The sequence below is a fragment of the Lampetra fluviatilis genome, chromosome 8 (genome assembly GCF_964198595.1).
Source record: "Lampetra fluviatilis chromosome 8, kcLamFluv1.1, whole genome shotgun sequence".
Lineage (NCBI taxonomy): Eukaryota > Metazoa > Chordata > Hyperoartia > Petromyzontiformes > Petromyzontidae > Lampetra > Lampetra fluviatilis.
This window is the reverse complement of record NC_136282.1, coordinates 12472983-12487781: the sequence shown is the minus strand read 5'-3', so window position 1 is coordinate 12487781 and position 14799 is coordinate 12472983. Positions and strand designations below refer to the sequence as shown.

At 51.6% G+C, this 14799-nt stretch overlaps 1 protein-coding gene across 1 annotated transcript in view; it reads left to right on the top strand.

The window, feature by feature from the left end:
• The window catches only part of RFX4 (regulatory factor X4), a 65389-nt gene that overhangs the window by 36626 nt on the left and 13964 nt on the right, over positions 1 to 14799 (top strand). Inside the window, exons 9-15 of the mRNA XM_078859181.1 lie at positions 644 to 744; positions 1962 to 2020; positions 4908 to 5052; positions 8280 to 8374; positions 8690 to 8807; positions 14034 to 14153; positions 14491 to 14664. Of these exons, the coding sequence (XP_078715307.1) occupies positions 644 to 744; positions 1962 to 2020; positions 4908 to 5052; positions 8280 to 8374; positions 8690 to 8807; positions 14034 to 14153; positions 14491 to 14664 (812 nt within the window). The remainder of the gene's footprint in view (positions 1 to 643; positions 745 to 1961; positions 2021 to 4907; positions 5053 to 8279; positions 8375 to 8689; positions 8808 to 14033; positions 14154 to 14490; positions 14665 to 14799) is intronic.

The window sequence follows — 14799 nt, the reverse complement described above, 5'->3', positions numbered from 1 at the left end:
CAAAAGAAAGGATCATGGGGAATGATTGAAGTGGAAAGTCGCGTGTCTCCTCGTGCGCCGTGCCGGCCTTCGTCGGTGCTGCTCGCTAACGGCACTTGCCCCCAACGATCTTGTTTAAGGCTAACACGGGGGACCTTTGTTTTCGTGTGTACGTGTGCGCGTGTGTGTTTGTATGCGTGTGTGTGTGCGCGTGTGTGTACGTGTGTGTACGTGTGTGCGTACGGTGCTCGCTAACAGCACTTGCCCCTACAGTCTGTTAAGGCTATACGGGGGATCTTTGTCTTTATCTTTGTGTATGTGTGTACGCGTGTGTGTGTATACGTGTGTGTGTGTGTGTACGCGTGTGTGTACGCGTGTGTGTGTGTGTACGCGTGTGTGTGTGTACGCGTGTGTGTGTATGTGTGTGTGTACGTGTGTGTGTGTGTGTACGCGTGTGTGTGTATACGTGCGTGTGTGTACGCGTGTGTGTACGCGTGTGTGTGTGTGTACGCGTGTGTGTGTGTACGCGTGTGTGTGTACGCGTGTGTGTACGCGTGTGTGTGTGTGTACGCGTGTGTGTGTGTACGCGTGTGTGTGTATGTGTGTGTGTACGTGTGTGTGTACGTGTGTGTGTGTGTGAATGCACGCGCGTGCGTGTGCCCAGTCTCACCCAGGTGATCCGCAAGTTCGCGAAGCAGCTGGACGAGTGGCTCCGCGTGGCGCTGGACGACCTGCCGGAGAACCTGTGCGTCGTCAAGTTCGAACGTGCGTCCGACTCGGGGGCGGCGGCCACGATGACGATGATGACGACGACGATTATGACGACGATGACAATGATGACGACGACGATGATAACAACGATGACGATTATGACGACAATGATAGTGATGATGACAATAACGACGACGATGATAAAGACGATGATGACGACGACGATGATAATGACGACGATAATGACGACGATGACAATGATGACGACGATAACAACGATGACGATTATGACGACAATGATAGTGACGATGACAATAACGACGACGACGATAAAGACGATGATGACGACGACGATGATAATGACGACGATAATGACAACGATGACAATGATGACGACGATAACAACGATGACGATTATGACGACAATGATAGTGACGATGACAATAACGACGACGACGATAAAGACGATGATGACGACGACGATGATGACGACGATAATGACGACGATGACAATGATGATGAAGGTGCCGATGTTCGGGTGATCGAGGCGGGCGGTGCGCGCCGCTGCTGGACCATGAGGGACCTTGAGGGATCTTGAGGGACCTTGAGGGACCTTGAGGGACCTTGAGGCCTTCCCGTCCGATGCCATCGGCGGTGTCGGCTGCGATGGCCTCTGCACTGCGGTGACACAATAACTAATGGGCGGACGATACGTCTCCTCCGCGTGCCTGTCTGGCCCCGTTAATCAACGATACAAGTTTATACATCTATATTTTTTTTATACATCCCGTCAGCCACACGGACTTTCTGGATATGACAAATTAAACATTTCAGCAGAGTTAGTTTGACACAAGCACACTCTGGATCCGGTGTGCCAAAAAGGCGGCCGGGCGTGGTGCTGTCCACCCATCCCCTCGTATGCAGTGCCGGCCTTCGTAGGTGCTCGCTAACAGCACTTCAGAATCTGAATATTTATTTACGCTCGAGGAATCCGATGAGCCACAAAGCTCGTTTTCACTTGCCCCAAAAATCTATTGAAGGCTATACTGGGGGGGGGGGTGGGGGGGGGTCTTTGTCCGTGTCTAACGTGTGGCCCCACAGCTAGCCGAGGGTCCAATTCAGGCACCTCAATCAGGGGGATGTACTCCGCGCTTCGGGCTCAAAGCGTCACTCCGTTCCACCGCCGTCACGCGCCGCGCCAGTTGTCTCCCCGCGTGGCGCCGTGAAGCCGAGAGGAGCCTCACCTTGGATGTGAATCCTTTCCCTTGCAGTGGCCCGGAGGTTTTCTCAGATCCTGCGGAGGCAGACTTCTCTCAACCACCTGTGCCAGGTGGGTCAGGTGACAGGTGTGTGTTTACCTGGCTTCTGAGTTCACATGTACTAACGAAACCAAACTAAGTATGTTTTTTTTATTTTAACTAGGTAAGACCCCACTGAGCTGTATAGGTCTTTTTTCAGAAGCGATCTGGCCACAAGTAATAGCTCAACGAAGTGCCTTGGCATGAGGAAATCCAGAGCAGCCAAGCACTCTAAACGCGTGTTGAGTTCTAAATGCGAAGGGAAAAACCGGCGGACCCGGAGAAACATCCACACGACCACGTGGAGAGAGACTCGAAACACTACACATGTACAGCAGCAGGCGTCAGGGTCAGGATCGAACCCACGTCCTCCTGCATACCAGGCGAGGTAGTTAACATCTCCTAGCCACCGTGATGATGAGATAGAGAGAGACGCAAACTACTAATGTATACAGCAGGGATCAGGATCAGGATCGGGATCGAACCCGCGAACCTCCTGTATACCAGGTGAGGCAGTGAACATCTCCTAGCCACCTCTTATATTCATAAAAACGGTTGACCTTTACCGAGGAAAGCTTCATCGAGTCTCATGACACTTTCACCGAGGGTCCTGAATGGGGTTATTCCGCCCATTCCGTGAACGTGCGTTTGATTGGCATCCTTGTGGGAGGAAGCCGGAGAAAACCCCCCAAGCATCAACCTGGGCACACTCAGCACCGCCATCTCCTTGACCGCACCCCCGCAGCGCCACGCCTACAACACCTGGCAAGCCCTGGTAGTAGTAGTGGTGGTGGTCACCCATCCTCGCACTAAACAGGCTCAGCCCCCCCCGCTTAGCTTGAGAGAACCAATGAGATTAAATGTTGATTTGAAACTTTCGTGACCGCAGGAATCAATACTCTTTGGTTGTTTCGGTAAAGTCGCGTAGGTATAAAATAAAATAAATCACGACGTTTCGGGCGCAACACACAAGCGTCCGTCATCAGGTTCCTGTCCGTTATAACGTGGAACGTGCACCCCGTTTCAACGCGGAACGCGCACCCCGATATATCACGGAACGCGCACCCCGTTCGACGACGGATTACTTGCTTGAGCTGCACGGCTGAGCGATACGGTACGCGGAATGATACGGTAACGCGACTGCGTACCCCCAGTTACTGGTCCCGCCGTCTCACCGCACGCGGTGTGCGTAGTCCATCGTCTCTCGCCAAACTCGATCGTCATGACATTATTAGCGAGGAAACTGTTTTCACTTTCCAGGTTTATCGCTTGACGCGTCACTTTTCAGGAACGCATCTACTTAACGAGGACTTAGCGTGTAAGCATATAAATGTGTATGCCATCAACACTGACGATTACCTAAGCCGGTTCTGGGCCTCCCCTAGGTCGACTCGACCTCAATTGTGCACCTATTGCGATGTGTAAAAACATCGCAACGAGGGAGACAAAGGCGGAGGGGCTTGACGACGGCCATCCCAAACCCCTCTTGCGCTGTTCCGGCCTTCATAGGTGTTCGCTAACAGCACTTGGCCCAACAGTCTGTTAAGGCTACACGGGCGGTCTTTGTGTGTGTGTGTGTGTGGCAGCTAGACCAAGCGCCAACAATTGCCCAAGCTCTGTGGCCCTATAATTATCGGGAACGTTATAGATACAGGGTGCTTCCAAACAAATGTTCACGCTTCTGAGAATTTGCAACAATAAACACAAGAGATGTCGTGCCTCCAAGCTCTGGAGACCACCTGGAGAAGATTCCAGGCACGCGTTGACAATGATGGCGAACAAGTGGTGACTCTTTGACTTTGTGAAGCTATTAACATTACATTTGGTATGGCGTTACAGTTATTTTCCATTAAAAAACGATAGTCGCGCGTAAGTGTTAAACATTGTTTTGAAGCTCCCTGTATGTACACGTGCGTTTGCAAAGTGTTTTTAATGGTAATTTGGCCAAGATTGTTGCGTGCCCCTAAACCAGGCAAATGAAACTGCGAATCATATCATTGTGGATCCCTAGCATTATACATTTTAATGATTACTGTGTAACAAAAAAACTTGTTCCTGGGTAGTAAGTGTTATTTGCCAATTGCTTATGCCTCAAAAGTACAGAAATGGGTATTATTCCCCACAAACTTAGCTTTTGTGATATTTCGAAATTTACCTATTGTCAATGAAAAAAACGTGGTGTGCATTTGTGTCATTCCTTCACGTAAAGTCCTGGTCACAAAAGCAAAGTTTGTGGGGAACAATACCCATTTCTGTACTTTTGAGGCATAAGCAATTATAAAATAACACTTACTACCCAGGAACAAAAATCGTGTTACATAGTGGATCATTATTAGAATTTCGGCCGTGCATGCCCCCCTCCCCCGGGGAAGCTGCTTGACGCAAGCTCTTAATCGGGGGGGCAGGGGGGCGGGGGGGGGCAGGGGGGGCAGGGGGGGCAGGGGGGCATAGCACGCGTCCCACTGCAGCAAAAATAGTTCCCGAAGGCTAAAGCCGTCCTTCGATGAGCGTCGTGCGGCACAGAGGCGCCACCTTCAAACAAAAATTCACCCTAGATTTGAAGCTTTCGTGACTGCAAGGATTTATATTCTTAGGTTTTTTTCGGTAAAGTCACATAGGTAAAAAATAAAAATTAATAAAAGTAAAATAAAAAATAAAAATCACGACGTTTCGGAGGCAACACAATCTTCCGTCTTCAGGTGGAACCGTCACAGCACGATAGCCGCATCACTTGATATTTTATTTTTATTTTTTATTTTACTTTTATTAACTTAAATATTTTACCTACGTGACTTTACCGAAAAAAACCTAAGAATATGAAAATACACCCCCCCCCCCCCCCAAACCCAACGAACTGATTACGAATCGCTACCCCCTCCTCTCCACCACCCCCACGTGTTCGACTCCCGTCCCTTCCAGGCGTCGCGCACAGTCATCCACAGCGCCGACATCGCCTCGCAGATGCTGGAGGACTGGCGCAGCGTGGACCTGGGCAGCATCAGCAAGCAGACGCTCTACACCGTCGACGAGTGGCGGGAGGAGCACCGCGCACTCACCGAGACGCGTCAGTGGCACCCCCCCCACCCCACACCCCCCGCCCGCCCGTACGTCTGGTCTCATCTCTCGCTTGTATTTGATTGTGTGTGTGTCTAGAAGATTCTGTGTGTATCTACAAAGTTGTGTGTATCTCGAAGATTCTGTGTGTATCTCGAAGATTCTGTGTGCATCTACAAAGTTGTGTGTGTGTCTATAATGTTGTGTGTCTAGAAGATTCTGTGTGTATCTATAAAATTGTGTGTGTGTCTAGCACGTTGTGTGTGTATCTACAAAGTTGTGTGTATCTCGAAGATTCTGTGTGTATCTCGAAGATGCTGTGTGTATCTAGCACGTTGTGTGTGTATTTAGAAGGTTGTGTGTATCTAGGACTTTGTGTGTGTATCTACGAGTTGTGTGTGTATCTAGACGATTATGTGTGTATCTAGAAGATTATGTGTGTATCTACAAAGTTGTGTGTGTATCTACAACGTGCTGTGTGTATCTAGGACTTTGTGTGTGTATCTAGGACGTTGTGTGTGTATCTACAACGTGTTGTGTGTGTATCTAGAAGATTCTGTGTGTATCTCGAAGGTTGTGTGTATATCTACAACGTGCTCTGTGTATCTAGGACTTTGTGTGTATATCTAACACGTTGTGTGTATCTAGAAGATTCTGTGTGTATCTAGCATGTTGTGTGTGTATCTAGGACGTTGTGTGTATATCTAACACGTTGTGTGTATCTAGAAGATTATGTGTGTATCTCGAAGGTTGTGTGTGTATCTAGAACGTTTGTTAAATCACAAGATACACTCGACAAAAAAAGCCTCTCTCACTGTGCGCACGCGCGCCCCCCCGCCCTCTACCCCCCCTTCCACCCTCCCCGCCACCCCACCCACCGCCTGTCGCCTGATGAAGCTGGTTGTAATTACTGGCGAAACGTCGTAATCCAATTGTCTAACGTTGTGGGTTTCACTCTCCAACATATCCGGCGTGCTGTACTCGCAACGAATTGCCACGTTTTGTTGACGTGACAAACATTACTAATGGGCTGTGTCGGGTGGTGGCGGGTTTCACGACGCATTTATATATTTACGCGATCTAACCCAACAAAAAATTTAACCCGTAAAAACAAAGTTTTTCACTATAAATCCTTTATATGCGTGGCGGCTAGAGTCCTCTCGTCCTCTGGCTCGAGATGGCTGCCACCTATGGGTCAGATGATTGTCTGGCAGCATTAAGCAATTGGTAAATAAATATTTATTTATTTTCCCCTAAACAGTGGAAAATTTTGGAAAAAATGTCACGAAAATTAATTGTCACGCACAACGAGTCTGTGTGCAAAATGTCAGCTCGATTGGATCACGGGAAGTGGGTTAAAAAACGACCGAAATATTTGCACGGTCGTAAGCAAGCAAGCAAGCACGCAAGCACGCAAGCCAGCAAGCAAGCGAACTTAATATAAAGGATTTAATAAAATCGCGGCGATTCGCACCGCATGCTCCTGACGTGGTTGTCTGCCGGCTTGCCCATCTGAATGTGATGTCGCGGTTATCGCTCTCCACCTACAATCGTCAGCAGCCGTACGGCAGAAGAAAGGCGCTCGCTCGCAGTACTCGCCCCAAACAACTTGAGAGGCCTTCACGTGCTGTTTGTGTTTAGTTTGTTGTCCTTCCCCCGCATCTACGATTAGCACGGTTGGCTACGTACGGTGCGAAAGAAGTTCAACATACGTGCATCTGTGTGCGTTTGACAGATGTCACATTGCACTCACGCCCGCTCCCTCCCTGCCTCATCCACCAACTCCCCTCTCCCACCCGCACCTTCTTTTCCACTCCGTTTGCTCCGATTCCCAAGGAGAGCGAGCTTGAGAGAGAGAGAGAGCGAGACTCTGCTGATGAACCTCGGGAGGTCACTGAGAGGCACGGGGTTCCGGCTACGATAATTATTCCGGCACATCAAGGGGTCAAGGGTCGCCCGCAGTGGTCTATATGCAAATCCGGAGTAACCTTCCCGATGGTGTGGGTGCCCAGAAACCCCCCCTGCGATTAACACCACAACCACCACCACCACAACCACCACCACTTACCCCTCCCTCCCACTCCACCTGTCTGCACCGTACCCCTGAATTCCTGAGTCGAAACAGAATCAACAGGCATCCACCGAACCACTCACTGGCCTACCAACTCACCCACCCACTCACTAACCTACCCACTCACCTACATATCCATCCACCAACTCCTTCACCTATTCACCCACCCACTCGCTAACCTACCCACTGACTCACCTACCCACATACTGTATCCCCCATTCACTTGGCCACTCGTACACTCATTCACACACCTATCCAATCACTCATACACTTATCCACCCACTAACTTACACACTCACCCATCCACCTACCCACCCACTCTGTCTCTTATACGCTCACTCACCCCAACCACTCACTCACCCCACCCATTCCTTTACCCACCCACCCCAGTCAACACCCACTCACCCATTTAGCTCTCCACCCTCCCAGCCCAAGCGGCTACCCCCTCCCAGACACCATCAATAACCTCCGGACCTCCTGCCCGCCTCTAATTTCATTTAATGCTTGACATTTCGCGGTGATGGGCCCCGGTCAGGTTTCTGCTTTTGTTATAAATCATTAACTTACATTCATCTTCTTATGCACATTAGGGTTATGGGGGGAGGGGAGGATTGATTTTTTATTATTAATCAGCCGTGGTCTATCCACTGCTGAATGAGGGCCTCCTCACACTGTCGCCATCTCCTTCTCGATACGGTGCATGAGCAGATGTTGTCACTATTTCTGGCCGTCATTTTACTCGGGGAATTTTCTTCAGTTGCCGTATCATCATCCCAGTGTCGTCCAACTGCCGTCATTATCACGGGTTCTGGGCCTCCCCGAGGTCGACTCAGCCTTAAATGAGTACTTGTTGTGGTGTGTAAACATAACCGATGCGGAGACAAAGGCGGCCAGACGTTGTGTTGGCCAATCACCCCCTCGTGTGCCGTTTCCGGCCTTCATAGGTGCTCGCTAACAGCGCTTGCCCTAACAGTCTTACAAGCCATATCGGGGTGCGGCTAGGTCGACTCAGCCATGAATATGCATCAGTTGTGGTGTAAAACGCTCAGCGCTGGGGAGACAAACGTCACCCGCATCTACTCGCCAACAAGCGCTTTCTCCGACGGTCTCTTGAGGCTATCCGGGGGGGGGGGGATCTTTGTCGGGGCGTCTCTGTGCGTGTGCAGTCTACCAGGAGTTTGAGCAGCTGCTGGAGGAGCAGTCGCCCATGGAGTCGTACATCGAGTGGCTCGACTCGATGGTGGAGAGATGCGTCGTGAAGGTAGATGCAGCCCGATCCCCTAAACCATAACCCCTGCACCCATCATCATCATCATCAACCGCAATCGATCTATCGCTGGATGGAGGCTCTCCCCCCAAGCCGTTGCCACCATCTTCACGGTCTCGTGACGCGACGTTCCGCACCAAGCACCCTGCGCAAGACCTCGTTTCACCGTCGCGGCAAACGCGCTTCCCTGTCCGGGGCCACGTTCGTTCTTTTTGTCTGCCACTCCTCGTGGTTGCTCTCAGTTGTCGTTCATCGTGGCCGTCGCTGCCCGCGGTTGTTGTTGCTCATTCTCTCTCTCTCCCCCCCCAGCCCGCGACCAGGAGGCCCGGCACCCTGAAGCAAGTGGCCCGTCAGTTCCTGCTGATGTGGTCGTGTTTCGGCACCCGCATAATTCGCGACATGACGCTCCACAGCGCGCCCAGCTTCGGTGAGAACCTGCCAGCGCAGCCGCACATCAGAAGAGTCGTGGGGGAGGAAGGGGGTGGGTGGGTTGGGGGGCTGCTCAAGCCGTTTTATCTTTTTAAATCCTTTATATTAAGTTCACTTGCTTGCTTGCTTGCGCGCTTACGACCGTGCAAAATTTTCGGTCGTTTTTTAACGCACTTCCCGTGATCCAATCGAGCTGACATTTTCCACACAGACTCGTTGTGCGTGACAATTTATTTTCGTGAAATTTTTTTTCTCCAAAATTTTACACTTTTTAGGAAAAAAATAATTATATTTAATTACCAATTGCTTAATGGTGGCAGGCAATCATCTGACCCATAGGTGGCAGCCATCTCAAGCCAGAGGACGAGAGGACTCTAGCCGCCACGCATATAAAGGATTTATAGTGAAAAACTTTGTTTTTACGGGTTAATTTTTTTACGTCCCACTTCGAGGGCGCGAGCACAAAGTGAGAAACGTAGCAAACGGGGTGACGCCGCGAAGATGGTCGATGGGTTGCGCCAAACCACGGCGGCGCTTTGCGAACGCGCGGAATGGCGGGGGTCGGAGGCGAGCTGGCGCCTCCAGTTCCAGGTGGCGCCGCTCCGTGTCGTGAGGTCGACGTTGGGCGAGTAGCGATTGGGGCGCACGCCAGCGTTTGTAGGGGTTCAGCGTAGGAGCAGTGAATTCACTCGTCCATGGCGAGTTGAATTTTGCAAATGTTTTGGCGCCCGTTGGGTGATTGTTGTGCGTTTTGTTTGTTGTCCTTTACCTTGTATCCCCGGTGAGCACGGCTGGCTAAGTACGGTGCGAAATAAATTCAACGTACAAACAAACAAATGATGTTGACGGAAAGACCGCAGAGACAAACAGGATTCAGGGACTTTGCGTTTGTCACAAGCGAGGAGGAAATGCCGAGAACGCAGGGACCAGACGTCTACCCCCCTCCCGCCCTGTCCAGGGGTAGGGTCATGAAGGGTTCTTCACAGGGGTCCAGAGGGGGGCGGTGAGGGAGCCTGCGGTTGGGGGCTACGATCGGGGTTGCCAGGGGTGGGTCCCGGCGGGAGGGGAGAAAGTTGATGGGGGGAGAAGGTGGTGGGTGGGGGGGTGTCGTCTTTAGTACTTCGAGTGATTTTAGTGCTCAAGAGCTGCGCCACGGTGAGGGATGAGCAATTCACCCAACAAACGCCGGCGATGGTAAAACGTCGACAGCGGCGTTAAACGTTAACTTTAAACGTTAACGTTAAACGCCGCCGCCACCATCACCACCACCATCATCACCGCGTGTTTCCTCTGCGAGCCGCGCGCCGCGCCGCGCTTGATAACGGCCGGAGCCGGGAGGCGGACGGAGCGATCGCGCGGGACAGCGCCGCCGCCCGGCGCCGCGGCCGCACCGAGAGCCAAATCTCACGGCGTGCAAACTGCGTGCGTGCGAGTGCGTGGTGGTGGGACGCGCGCGTTTGTGCGAGTGGGGAGCGTTGGTGCAGCGGCTGGCGCGCGCGGCGACCCGAGTTCGATTCCCGCTCACGACCAATAACAAGTGGTGAATATTTGGACCGGTCATGGGCCTCCCCTAGGTCGACTCAGCCTCAAATCAGTACCTGGTGCGGTGCGTAAATATCGCAACTTGGCTTGGTGCCGGCCACTCACCCCCTAAGCTTTCGCGACCAGTATTATAGATCGTTATTATAATAATTAGTTATTATTATTAATAATTAGTTATTATTATAATAACGTTATTATAATAATTAGTATTATAATAATTAGTATTATAATAACGCGATCTAACCCAAACGCCTTTATTATGGACTCACCCCCTTGTGTGCCGTGCCAGCCTTCATAGGTGCTCGCTAAGGGCACTTGCCCCAACAGTCTGTGAAAGGCTACACGTGGGATCTTGATCATTGTGTACATTAATGCGTGCGTGTGAGTGTGCATGTGTGGGTGTCTCACTGTCACGCCAAGATTCCTGTACACGCGTGTGCTCTCCGTGAATCATCCAGTGTCTCTCTCTCTCTGTGCGTCTGTTGACTCGCCTTTGTTACTATTTCTTTCTCTCGCCTCTCTGTGGATCTGGTCCTGTCCGTCTCCCCGTCTGTTCACCTATTTGTCCATCTGCCTGTCTCCGTGCTCTGTCTCTTTAAATGAACTGTCTACATTTTGCTGTATCTCTCTGTCCCCCTGAGTCTATGTTTAATCATGCCTCTCTGTAACTTTCTCTCTACTCTTTGTTTTTTTCGGTAAAGTCACGTAGGTAAAACATTAAAATAAATTAAATCACGACGTTTCGGAGGCAACACAAGCTTCCGTCTTCAGGTGGAGCCGTCACAGTCGTGATTTAATGTATTTTAAAAAATTTCACCGACGTGACTTTACCGAAAAAAAAAAGAGTTTGAATTCTTGCAGTCACAAAAACCTCAAATCTAGAACTTTCTCTCTCTCTCTCTCTCTTCATCTCCTAATCTCTCTTTAAATTAATGTTCTGTCCATGTCTCTCTGCATCTTTGTCTCTCCGTCTCCGCGTCTCGCCCCCCTTGGTCTCACCCCCACCAACACCCAGCGGCCCCCCTCCCTCCCGTCCCTACCCCCCCCCCATCCCCCGCGAGCTCACAAACTCTCAGATTCCCAATTCTCCGCGCCTCCCTGAGCCCCATTCATGTGCTAATGCGGCGGAGTCACTCGCTTCCTCTCGAAATCATTCGCGGTCGCAGCAAAGCCCACCCCCCCCCCCCTCAAAAAAAAAAAACACCGCATGCCGACTACCGATGATAATTCATCATCGTCATCGGGCACGGTCAATCCACTGCTGGATGAAGGCATTCCCAGGGCTGCCGCCGCCTCTCGTGGTCGTGCGATCTAAGAAAACAAACCGAGGTGCTATCCACCGTCGCTTCTTACACCCACCACCACCACCCTTCTCACACGTGTTCCCCTCCTTGGCTCCCGCTACTTTTATTATTATTATTGCTGACCAGCGCGCCACCGTCGTCCCTGCTGGCTGTGACGCCGCGTCCTGCCCCAGCCCCGCTCGACTTTGCTCCGCGGTGTGGAGCGATGTCATTCTTCACCTGGATGACGTCATTTACCTAGATGACATCATTCACTTGGATGATAACATTCACCTGGATACGTCATTCACCTGGATGACGTTATTCACCTGGATGATGTCATTCACCTGGATGATGTCATTCACCTGGATGATGTCATTCACCTGGATGATGTTATTCACCTGGATGATGTCATTCACTTGGATGACGTTATTCACCTGGATGATGTCATTCACCTGGATGATGTCATTCACCTGGATGACGTTATTCACCTGGATGATGTCATTCACCTGGATGATGTCATTCACCTGGATAACGTTATTCACCTGGATGATGTCATTCACCTGGATGACGTTATTCACCTGGATGATGTCATTCACCTGGATGATGTCATTCACCTGGATGATGTCATTAACCTGGATGATGTCGTTTACCTGGATGATGTCATTCACCTAAATTATGTAATTCACCTGGATGACGTCATTCACCCGTGTAAAGTCCCTCTCTCGTCCACGTCACCCTCTTTCTGCCTGGCGGTGTCGTTCCAAGCACGCTGCTTTGCCCACTCCTCAGTTGTTGTTCTATGTACTCTACGCTCGTGGCCACAGTGTTTGCGACCCGTGTGTCACAGATGGGCAAGTTTGTTTGTATGTTGAACTTCTTTCGCCCCGTACGTAGCCAACCGTGCTAAACGGAGTGCGTGCCGAACACGAACTTCCATCTTTGGCCACGTTTTTTGAGTTAGATCGCGTAAATACGAATGTGTCGTTGAACTCTCGACCACCCTACACAGCCACTTGGTGAGATTTGTCACGTCAAAAAAACGTGTCAGTTATTTACTACTTCAGCACGCCGCTTGTGTGTTGGAGAGTAAACGCACAAAATTGTCAATTCGAGTACCACGTTTCAGTGGTGATTACAACCAGCTTGACCGGGCGATTAGCCAGACATTTCACGAACGCACACACGTTCACGTGACCTAACCCCGAAAAAACCCTTTATTATGGATAATATTGGTCGCGAAAGCCTCTGTGTTAAAACTGATGCTGTGTACTACTCGACATAAAATAATTTGTTGACTCAGCAAAAAGCCTCACCGAGTCTCGAGATTCGCAGGCAGGAGGGTCCCTGCTGCCCTGCGATGTTTGGCCAAATTACGCTGAGGTTTTTTGTTAGAAGTTTTAGCTTTCACTCCGTGTGGAAGGAACACCCAACGTGTACGGGGGCAGACACCATGCGAAACGTCACCGAAGAGAGGTGAATTTTGGCCGCATATCACCCACGCCCGGCACACAACGTCCATTGTACCTCTCGGCTTAGGGCTGTGGATACGACTCTCGGCACGGGGCCTACGCCGGCCTGCCAGTGCCCGGGAAAATATTATCACGATGACATAAATAATTCGGAAGTGATACGTACGTATCTGTCTTTGTACGTGAGCAATGAACTTTTTTTAATATCTCCCCATTATATTTCAATCGCACAATTGGTATCGCGAGACGAACACTTTCACATTTGGGGGGGGGGGGGGTTGGGGGCCTCTTGTACCACCTCGTGTCTGCGTTGTCCTTTCCCCGCATCTTCCGATAAAGCACAGCTGGCCACGTACTGTGGTGCGAAAGAAGTTCAACACACACACATACACACACACACATACACACACATACACACACATACACACACACACATACACACACACATACACATACATACACACACATACACACATAAACATACAGACACACACACATACACACACACATACACACATAAACACACATAAACACACATACACACACATACACACACATAAACACACATACACACACATACACACACACATACACACAAAGATCCCCCGTACAGCCTTAACAGACTGTAGGGGCAAGTGCTGTTAGCGAGCACCTATGAAGGCCGGCACGGCACACGAGGGGGTGGGTGGCCAACACCACGCCCGACCGCCTTTGTCTCCCCAGTGGCGATGTTTACACACCGCACCAGGTACTCATTTGAGGCTGAGTCGACCTAGGGGAGGCCCAGGACAGGTTCAGATAATCGTCACTGGTGTTGGCCGTGAGCGGGAATCGAACCCGGGTCGCCAGGTTCATAGCGCAGCGCGCTAACCGCTACACCACCGCTCCTGTGACATCGGTCTCATCCGTCTTTGTCTTCCCGCGCAGGTTCCTTCCACCTCATCCACCTGATGTTCGACGACTACGTCCTCTACCTGCTCGAGTCGCTGCACTGCCAGGAGCGAGCGGCCGAGCTGCTCCGAGCCATGCGGGGCGAGGGGCCCGTCGGTACGACGACGACGGCGGCGGCGGGGCACGGGGGTGGCGGGGAAAGGGCGACCCGGGTTCCATTCCCGCTCACGGCCAACGCCGGTGACGATTTTATGAACCGGTCCTGGGCCTCCCCTAGGTCTACTCGGCCTCACATGGTGCGGCGTGTAGTAAACATCGCTACCGGGGAGACAAAGGCGGCCGGGCGTGGCGCTGGCCACCCACTCGTGTGCCGTTCCGGCCCTAATCGGTGCTGCTCGCTAACAGCACTTGCCCCTGCAGCCTGTCAAGGCTACACGGGAGGAGGGGATCGTTGTCTTCTGAGCGTGCCACCATCCTTCCTTCTTGCCATCAGGCGCCGCCGATGAAGCCGCCTTGCCCAACCCTCGTCTGCCCTCGCCCACAACCACAACCACCTCCACCGCCGCCTTCCACCCGCAAGAGTCGACCATCGGCATGGAGACGCAGTCCGTGGTCTCCTCCCTCAGCGCACACTCGCCCGGGCCCAGCGGCGTCACCTCCCCCACCGGTGGGTCCCCTCTCCTCTTGTCAGCGGGTCCTCCCAGGGGGCCATGCTAGCGGGATGTTAACTACCTCGCCGGGTGTGCGTGAGGTCGTGGGTCCGATCCCGACCCTGACGCCTGCTGCTGTATATTTGGAGTTT